Source organism: Micropterus dolomieu, linkage group LG15 (genome assembly GCF_021292245.1).
Source record: "Micropterus dolomieu isolate WLL.071019.BEF.003 ecotype Adirondacks linkage group LG15, ASM2129224v1, whole genome shotgun sequence".
In the NCBI taxonomy this organism is placed as follows: domain Eukaryota; kingdom Metazoa; phylum Chordata; class Actinopteri; order Centrarchiformes; family Centrarchidae; genus Micropterus; species Micropterus dolomieu.
The window spans coordinates 16,728,112-16,738,288 of record NC_060164.1 but is presented as its reverse complement, the minus strand read 5'-3'; the positions used below and the strand labels follow the sequence as shown (position 1 = coordinate 16,738,288).

The 10,177-nt window shown below is 43.4% G+C and overlaps 1 protein-coding gene and 1 long non-coding RNA gene across 6 annotated transcripts in view; one reads left to right on the top strand and one right to left on the bottom strand.

Moving 5' to 3' along the window:
• Positions 1-334: 334 nt before the first annotated feature.
• The window catches only part of LOC123984199 (cGMP-dependent protein kinase 1), an 88,353-nt gene continuing 78,510 nt past the window's right edge, over positions 335-10,177 (top strand). The window contains exons 1-2 of one of the 3 annotated variants that reach the window (XM_046070960.1): positions 335-606; positions 9,258-9,424. In XM_046070960.1, coding sequence (XP_045926916.1) covers positions 350-606; positions 9,258-9,424 — 424 coding nt within the window. In that variant the 5' untranslated portion in view covers positions 335-349. Of the gene's footprint in view, positions 607-4,195; positions 4,722-9,257; positions 9,447-10,177 lie in introns of those variants that run through there. The other 2 variants (XM_046070958.1, XM_046070959.1) reach the window with 2 other exon arrangements.
• Positions 1,427-10,177, bottom strand: part of LOC123984209 — a 63,357-nt gene continuing 54,606 nt past the window's right edge. The window contains exons 5-6 of one of the 3 annotated variants that reach the window (XR_006828398.1): positions 9,247-9,352; positions 1,427-2,581 (exon numbers count right to left, since the gene is read on the bottom strand). This is a non-coding gene — a long non-coding RNA (uncharacterized LOC123984209). Of the gene's footprint in view, positions 2,582-2,680; positions 4,085-6,291; positions 8,569-9,246; positions 9,353-10,177 lie in introns of those variants that run through there. The other 2 variants (XR_006828397.1, XR_006828396.1) reach the window with 2 other exon arrangements.

The window sequence follows — 10,177 nt, the reverse complement described above, 5'->3', positions numbered from 1 at the left end:
ACTACAGGAGTTGCCTCGGCTCTTTAGTGCCCAGTTTGACGGCCTGCCTGCGTCCTCGGAGAGGAAGGGCTGCTGTAATTGGTTTCTCAATGAAGGATCATCAGCAGCTCCCCGGAGGCTCGGTGGACTGTAGCGTAGCGCTGCTCTATCAGCCGTCCGCTCCCCGGCTTTAAACACCGCTTTGTTCTTTTCCTCTGAAATAAACAATCGGGCAGTGGAGGGGCTTCTCGGAGCATCATCATCCTGCGCGTGTATTTACAGCGGGGGTTTGCGTGCGTTTTCACGACCTGGTGCTGGGGAGTTGATCGTTTTGTCCGTATCGCGGCAAAGTTTAACGCAGATTTTCAACATGAGTGACCTGGAGGACGACTTCGCCAAGATCCTGCTGCTAAAGGAGGAGAGGATACGGGACTTAGAGAGGCGTCTGGCGGACCGGGAGGACGAGATTCATGAGCTGAAGAGAAAATTACACAAATGTCAGTCCGTCCTGCCCAGCGCTCAACTTATCGGACCGAGGACCCGCAGGGCGCAGGGCATCTCCGCGGAGCCTCAGACGCACCAGGACCTGTCAGGGCAGCCGTTTCGGAAATATGCCAAGTCCGACTGGTAAGACAGTTTCACCGGGCGTTGGTACTTTACCCCCCATGCTGTCAGCTCTGTGTCCCATCTTAAAATATCTTTGTGTTTTAGTTGTCATTAACATAATCTAAATGTTTCACATGAATGGTGTGAATCGATACTCTAGTATTAGGAAGCACAACTCTCTCTCAAACAGAAATGTGATTGAAACGTGTTGATAGTAACTCTACACACTCACACACACAGGTTCTTGTGGCACTTCAGTGTCCTATGTCCACAAAGCTTTTTTGTTTTGTTTTGTTTTCTACCTTTTTCTAAATGGGAGATGGAGACGTTTGCCATGAATGGACGATGACGCAGCTCCAAGGCCAGCTTCAGAAAGAGCTCCTAATTGATCAGATCCATCACGGCAGTCCCACAGGACACAGCCAGGAGGAAGTGCGATGCATTATTGGCTTTTAGTAGCTGGACGCTGAGGACCCGAAGTGCATGTCTGTGGATATTTAATACTCCATTAGAAAACGCTTTGTTTGACCATATGCTTCCTTCATCACCTTTAGGTGCCCGTTTTAGCCTCACAGTCCTGATTTGGAGGGTTTTCATATGAGGCCTGTATCTGGATAGTTATCAGTTAGTATCTCACCCTTTCACTTAGTTTCAGTCTGTTCAGCTTGATTTAGCTGTAGGCCTAATTACTCCCAGCAGAAAGTTTGACCCTCTCTGTCTTGATCTTTTAATTTCTCCATTTCAACATACACAATCCCAACAGGATAAATGACTTGTTATATTGATTACACACACACACACACACACACACAAAGAAATCTGTGTCACTCTGCTGACTCAATTAAAGGAATAGACAGTGGGGTTAATTTTATTAAGATGCTAGACAATTGCCAGTCATCATTTGCATTAATAAACTGCAGGCGGGGCCTATCGTTTGCACTCATTGACTCATCTGTGTGCCTTCAAACAAACACAAAAAAGGCAAGAGATACAGATATTTGAGAATGAGGTTTGAAAGTCATGAATGACCCAGGTTCATTGAGAAATAATGACTAACAAGTAGGGTTGCAGCGGTATACCATGTCATGAAAATTGACAGTTATCCATGCATTTGCTTGTCTGTTTTGGGAAATATATGCAACCAGACAGGGAATCTCACTAACGTGTGCACATCTTTTTATTTATTTTTAAGAGGAGGTTTTTCTGAGACAGAAATATAACAAAAAACTTCTGTTCTCATTCCTTTAAGGGTCATTGTAACTGATAATAATGATACTAATAAGCCTATTACTAATACTAATACTACTAATAACAATGTCATGCCATATACTGTGATATTTTATGAGACAGTTGTTGTATTGTGAAAATCTAATACAATTGGAACCCTACTGACAAGCTACACTTCCAGACAAAAACAATTAGGTGTACCAATCATCTTTTGTCAACCTTTCTGTTGAACCAGGGTTTATTCTGGAAATAGTCAAATTATGCGTCAGCTGATGAGGCACAATATGTGGGCCCAGTGGAGCAATTGCATGCGGCCAAACACACTGTGCAGTGAAACGGAAGTAAACCTGTTTGCATTTGCAAAAAAGCCGGTGAGAAGACCTGATTGCTCTCGGTGCCTGGAGAAAGGGCGTTCACCTGCGCCGTCGCGCCTGCTGGGCCTCCGCGGGGTCTGAGACGGTGTGACCCCCATTAGAGTCAGGACGTGGCACCAGCCGGCGGCCTGCCCTGCTCATCGGATTACCGCAGCATGGAGCAACGGATCCTGTTTCTATTGATCTGCATAGGAAAAGGGCTGGGCTGGATGGTTAGAGAGGTGAAATTTAAAGCGCAGAGGTGCTTTGAAGGACAGTGGGAGGGCCTTTTGATGATGGGAAGATGTGGGGATGCAAACACTGGATTGCAGAGTCTGAAAATCTCCAGGCACCTGCAGTTTCCTGATATGAAGGAAACTTTGCTGCTGCTCAAGCTTTGAGCCCTGCGCCCTTCCCTTGACAGAGATAAAAGAAAATATGAGTTTTTTTTATTAGCTCAGAGGAGAAAAGCTGGGCTTCAGTAGAGGTTTGGGTGTTTGTCTACAAAACAAATCTTTTGGGGGGAACATTTATTTTAAGAGCTTAATCACACAGTTAACTGCATTGCTTACAGGTGGTCTTCACAGTTGCTTTATCTCATTTAAAGTTGAAATGTACACATTTGTTTGTCTCTGTGACATCTAAAAACTGGTTTAGCATTGTTTGCTAAGCTGCTGATGTGCACTTGTTTTCACTCTGCACATAGGACTACTGCACATGTCAGTATTTGTAATAGACCTGATGGTTCACTACCACAGAGCATGTTGCTCAGTCATCCACTGATGCAATGAAACACACTGTAGGATCATTAGTGCTTGGACGTTTTTGGCTGTTGAGCAGAGGCATGGCACCTTGTTGGTGTTTGCTCAGTTGATGCTTTTAGCCACCACAAGAGGGCAGCCGTGCTCTTTCATTTGAAGGGCTGTATCTGTCCGGGATTGTTTCCACGCTTTCAGTCAGAAAAATATGCTTTTTACCACCAAGCCAAAAAGACCTATCCTTACAGCCAAAGTAATCTCGTTCAACCAGCTTTGTATCCTCGCTGTCAGCCTGCGCCTCCCTCCCCATCCTCTCAGCGCAGTAATTGCTGTTGTAGCCTCAATGACTGCTCATCCTATCAGATTGTCCTTGGCAGTTTATCCTCCTCTGAATGTGTCCAGAGCGCATGAGGCCAAATGCTGCTCGCTGAGCTTCAGATGACTCATTGGGATAATGTGAACAGACACCAGCAGCTCAGAGTCCACACACAATTCAAGATTAGATGAGGAATGTGGAGCTGCTGCGGAGAGTCGTGAGCCTCAGTAGCTTTGGCATTCTCATGTCTGCTGCTGCAGCTGTTTGGCAATCTATAAGATTATCATGTTTTGCTTTTAGCACCTTTACTTGCTCCACTTAAATTAATTAATAGTTTAATTAATAGTTGCTAGACAGGGATTTGGGAAAAGTGGAACTGTTCTTTTCCTCTTAAAACATAAATAATTTGCTTTCTAAAGCACTATTTGGGCTCAAATTTATCACAAGAGTCCGCACTAATAGTTTTCATTTTCAAATATATGCATTTCTTTCCACGTAGATAAAATACAAAAAGTAGTCCAACAGATACAAGCAGCAGCGCCTCCTTCTCCAATAGATGAAAAACGCGTTGTTTATCTTTTACATTGAGGTTCATCAGGTTTCCATCACCTTCAAGTTCCATTAAGGCTCCAGTGCTCATTTATTTTTAACTCAGCAGCCTCAGGGCGAGTTATGAGATACGATGACATGGTTCTCCGAGCAGTGGCTTTCTCGCCGAGTCCATTATTCATGTGAGCCGAGCGCGGCTGCAGACTGCACTGTGCCACAGATTCCTGTAGGCGCCCTTCTCGCCATGCGCTCTCTCCGGGTCGCAGCCTGACGCACTCGGGGAGGACGGTCTTCCGCTGTCACACCGCCAAGGGAGGGAAGGGGGGGGGGAGGAGAGAGAGAGAGAGAGAGAGAGAGAGAGAGAGAGAGAAACTTTGCGTGATTGTGGTTTAGACGCTTTCACCTTGGCAATCGCGGCAACCACCGAACATACCTTCGCTTAAATTCATCCGCTTCTGACGGACAGCGGCGAGGAATCCCCCTCAGGAGAGACAGGGGGCTGCATCCTCTGAGGCTGTTCATGCCGGATAAAGTTTATGAGCAGCGTGGTAGAGGAGAGAGGATAACGACTCGGTTGCACACCTTTCCATAAACTTATTGGGAAGTCGCTCGTCGCCAGCCAATTGAAATGGGCACCTTGCGCGACCTGCAGTACGCGCTCCAGGAGAAGATCGAGGAGCTGCGTCAAAGGGATGCGCTCATCGACGAACTGGAACTGGAGCTCGACCAGAAAGATGAGCTTATACAGAGACTACAGAACGAGCTGGACAAATACCGCTCCGTTATCAAACCGGCAACCCAGCAGGTCCACAAGCAGAGTGAGCTGCACGAGCAGCAGCGGACGAAGAGGCAGGCAATTTCGGCCGAGCCCACTGCCTTCGACATCCAGGATCTTAGCCATGTCACCCTACCTTTCTACCCCAAAAGCCCACAGTAGGTGTCCAAATTATAAACGCACAATATTCACTTTTAATTATGATAATGATCATATTTTGCACAGGCTGTTGCGCGCCAGTACAAGTTCATCGATCCTTTGTCACCTTTGTAAATCCTGTGCGTAATATTATGTGTGGCGCAGCAGGTACGGCACCTGTAGCACATATGGATGAGGTGGTGCACTCCAGCACACACTCGCGCGCGCCCGCTCACACACACACACACACACACACACACACACACACACACACACAGTGGATATAAGGAAAAATGCCACATGGTGCTGTCAACTTTACACTGACACTGAGGGAAAAATATATCAGGAAACAGAATCAGTGATGCGTTTCAATATGATTATCAGTAGCCCATAAAAGGATGAACATCATTAAGCCTGATCACAGGCTTAACATATGAGAGAGAGAGAGAGACAGAGAGAGAGAGAGAGAGAGAGAGAGAGAGAGAGATAGATGAAATGTCATCCAATGACTGGGAATTATAGTTTTACTGAGCTGGTGTTGGCAGCTCTGTGTGATGTACCAGTGCCTATTTTATACAAGCTGTGATTCCGTGACAGGCAGACTTAACATGCTCTCTGCTCATGTTTACCTTATGATTAGTCTACAGCTAGTCTCTCTCTCTCTTTCCCTCCCTCTCTCTCTCCTTCCTTTTCAAACTCCTAAGCAAACATCTCTGGCTCTACTTGGTCTGCAACAAAAGGTCTGGTTCTCAAACTAAGACTGGCACTAAAATAGCCCTCTGTTTTCAAATGATCCAGCTGTGTGCTGGGTTTGAACTTAGAGGTTGTCTTATTATGAATCAATATATGTACTAATATATGTACCCCCCTGGTGGACGGGAAGAATATCTACTATTAAGTCTGCAAGCACACTGACAAGTGGACATATTTAACATAATCAATACATTTTCAAAACTAAATCCAGCTTTGAAATGCATAGTGAGATAGTAAAGTGCTCAAATTACCATTATTGGTATAATATCTACTTTTAAATCTATTTTGTTTCTATTCTCATGCTGCTGTTTTCAGACTTTGCAGAGATCAGATGTAAGAATTGCATTATTCTGTCAACACGCAAACAAACAAAGCTCCAAGGATTTCATCAAAGAACATCCAAAAATAAAAAGAATTATTTAACTGAGAAAAAAAATATGCCATTAGTCTTTGTTATATCTGTCAGCTCTCTGTATTGGTAAAACTCAGAAAGCACTCTTCTTTCTTGTGTCTTTTTGTTGTCTCTGTGTCTCATTGAGTGTTGTAATGAAACGTGAGACCCTGGATACTGGCTGGCACAAGAGTGACCATTTCATTATGATAATCATCCTCATCCTAAAGCTTTTACTGTCTGCCGATTTCCCAAAGAGGCTTTTAGTGAGACCTTGACAAGCTTTTTTTTTAATATAAATTCAGGCTTTTGTAAAGGAAAAACACAAGATCTCCAAAATATCAACTTTGTCCTACATTTTGACATTTTTTCAAACTCTCCGTGAGGCCTTTGATGTCTTGGCCATTGGAGAATTTCATTGCAATCATTTGTCAATTATGATAAGAAAGGGTAGTTTAAGATTTGTCATTGAAAGTGACGAGTGTGACCTCACAGGAAAACTTCAATCAAAGCCTTTCAGCTGCAGCTTCAATTTTCTGCGGCGCGTCTGCGACACCTCTTCACACTCTCCATCGGCGCAGGGAATGAGACTGACATCTTCTAATAAGCATCTACATTAAAAATGTTGACGGAAAAGCAGACAGACTATTGAAAGCAAATGGAAATGCCTGCTGAGACAGTGTTCTCTTATTAGTTCAAGATTATTATCACCATTCAGTCTGTTTGGTCATGTGTGCTTGAGCAACTTGATGAAGTTCATGTTTTTCTCTTGATATAGAGCAATTCATTTGAATCAAAGTAGTTTTTTGTGTGATGCTAACTTTTGTTGTTGCTCAATAGAAAATTGAAAGGTTATCTTTTTTTTATAAAACGCGCAAGTGCCCTCATGGGATAAAAACAGCTCTGTTAAATTTTCATTTTGTTTGGGTTATTGAAGTGTAGTGATAACGCCTGTTGGATTTGGCTAAATGTTTATATTTCCCTTCATTCTCATCCACTTCATCTTCTTTACAAGGCCCATAGAGTGTTCCTTACACATACGCTATCCATCCCTCTCCCTCTGTCTGCCTTATTTCCATTAGCCTCTCCCACTTTGCTGCCACCCCTCTTCTTTTTTCCTCCTAAAAGAGCATATTTTCTCCTTTTAAGGAAGGCTGCTTAGCCCCAAACTTCACTAGTGGATGGAGGCAACTATATCATCCTCACAAAGGAGAGGAAGGCAGTTGTTTTTATAAGGGTCTGGTTGGAAGACATCTGAGGTTCAAGTCGGGGGGTCCTGATCAGGGTTGAAAAGATCAGAAATCTCCTGGGTTTAAATGTAAGAGAAACGGGGCCAAAGAGGCACATTTCCAAAGGACTGGAGGTCAACTTTGGAAAACAATGCATTTCCAATTTGTTCTTGTTGGTTTAGCTAACATGCAGAGTGCTGCTAGCATAAAATGCATAAGACTCGTTGCTGGAAAAAAACGAAGAAGGTTTGGGAAGCACAGTGCACATCTGAACATAGATTTCATGGTAGGAATTTAAAAATAGGTGCAACACCTCAGTTTTCTCTTTGCAATTCCCAGGAGTAACTTGTTTTGATTCTCAAAGGCTACAATGGAAAATATCTCAAGAGGAACCTTTGGATCATCCCGGTTGCTCCGTTAGAGTTGCAACTGCACTCTCCTAGGTTCAGATCAATTACAATCCTGAGATTCTGGATGCTAGTTAACCCTCTGTCTCTTTCATCTTTCTCTTTTGTCGGGTTATACTTTGTTTAAATTAAATAAGTAATATGTGTTTTCCAATAGATTGTGACAACTAGCTAATGCTGTTCTTTAGTAATTTAGTTTCTCACTTTATTCCACAAGTGTTACTGCTGTCAGAGAGTAAAAGCAGAGCTGTTTGGGGACCCGCAGGCCTTGAAACCTTAATTGAAAATGCATCACGCTGTTAAATGCAAAACACACACAATGAGAACCACGTTATTTATATTTTAGACTGCTATTTCAGACCCAAGTTTTTCATCTGAGGGAGCACCACTGTTTCTCCCCAGATTTGATCATGTGTCTCAGGATTGAATCGAGAGGCATTCATGTGACTTTAAGTTCAATGTTTTAAAGACACAGACATGCGCAGAGTGCTCAGTAAATAAATCATTGCTGGTGTTTCATCATGGCAGACACTGACATTTTAGTGCTTCAAGTTTTGTTTGTGTAGTTGTGTGGTTTGTGCAGGACATTGCTGCGGGCTGGCAGTGGGGCAGAGAAGCCTGTGTGTAGTGGGAGCACTGCTTCATAAATGCCTTCCAGGTTATTTGCTCTTTTAGCTATAAGCTCCTCAGGTGTGAAAAGGGCACCGAGCACAAAAAGGCAAGAGGCAATTCAGTGCTTTTGAATCCTACTAACAGGGGATAGAAGGGGGCTTTCTGTCGTTTTTATGAATTAGGGTATAAAAGCTTGACTTCCCGGGAGGAGGGGACTCCTTGTTGGATTAACCTTGATACATATTATTAACCTCATTCATCCAGATGACACTCTGTCAAAACCAGCGACGCAGTGCTCAGCCGAGCAACTCAGACTCTGGTTATGATATGCCTCAATGAATGAGTGATCTTGGATCGCTGTTTAGAATCTGGTCGGATTTCTCTTCTGTCTCTTGACACTTCTTTCTGTCCGAGAGGATCAGACTGACGCTCGCTTTGACGGTTTCATCCCTCACTGCGGCTGGCTTTCATTCACCTGTTGTCAACACATGGATGCCTTTTATGAATGAATGTCTCTCCTCTGTCGAACAATAGCATCTAAAGTGTACTCCTTGATTTAAATCACATCTTGACATAATGTCCCCTTTCATGTTGTTGACTAATTCCATGGCCCGCTTTTCCTTTTAGCCCGCCTGGCAAAGTGCTCTTTCACCTGTACAACGAGCTGCAGCTTAACGACTGCAGCTTTACAGTTAATTATATTTTCTCCCTTCCTTTGCATAGTCCTTGCAAAAAATACTTGGAATGCCCTAATGACTCTGCTGTCTGAAGGCTGATCTGGCTTTCAGAAGTGCACCCCTGAATGGAAACAATCTGCTTCCATTAGGCATGGATTTAGCTATTTATTGACTTGTTCCAGCATTTGGAGGGAATAAAAATGTTTCACCTTGACGTCTTTGAAACGAGGATGTGGTTTTTATAAAGCTACCGCGCAGTTTGAGTGAGGCTTTAATTGCCTTGGAAATAAGCAACAGGTCTGCTCGTCAAACAGGTCAACATCCCTCACTGGATTTTAGAGAATAATTTGATCTTAGCCAAGGTTTTAGTTTGAGGCGTTTGTCTTTTACCAATTTGTCTCTCTTATTCTGCAGTGAGAAAAGACCAATGCCATGTGAATTTGTGTTTGTACAGTAACAGCCTCGTTTTGTTTCACCTCGTCTCCAGGTCCAAGGATCTGATCAAGGAGGCAATCTTGGACAATGACTTCATGAAGAACCTGGAGCTGTCGCAGATCCAAGAGATCGTGGACTGCATGTACCCTGTGGAGTATGGAAAGGACAGCTGTATCATTAAGGAAGGCGATGTGGGCTCACTGGTCTACGTCATGGAAGGTAAAAGCACGCAAGCACAGAGGTAAAATGAAAGTGCAAAGTGAAGAATAACCCTAAAAAGTGTATCATTATATATATAATTGATAAGAACTTAAATTTGACCTCGCAGAACATGGGAGTTGTTGGTCTACTGCTACCTCGGTCAGTTTTCTTGTTTGACTGTGTGGCTTTGGTGTTTTAAAGGATTAAAAACATCAAAGACACACAATAACACAAACTTACCGATCGACGCAGCAGCTGACCAGAGAGGTAAAATTACTATTTTTGTCAAGGGAGTCTTTGACGAGAGCGATATAGTGATTGTGTCTGGTTAAACAAAAATGATCAAACAGAGATCATACTCTTTAAAAAGGTAGATCTCTGTTTGGTCCTTTTCCATCATTTTGTCATTACCAATCTGAGCCTGTCAGTGGCAAAAACAAGCACTTTAGTGGACAAACTCTGACATTGCGCAATTGCCTGCAAGGATTACGTTACAGCCCTGTCTCACTGCTGCCGACTGCAGTGCGCTGGCTCAATACTCGTCCATGGTCCCGGTTGTAAAATACCAAAGTTACCCTTTAACTGGATCTGCAGGGCTGCGTCTGGAGAGCTTTAAGATCACCTTTATGACAACGTTGGAAAATAAATGAAAGAGCGTTATTGATGGGTTTCTGCAGGTCGATGAACTAAAACTCAGAACTACAACACTTTGTTATGCCTTATCATTCAGTCATGTCCCATTTATTTTACTTTGTATGATGCTGTGTGCCA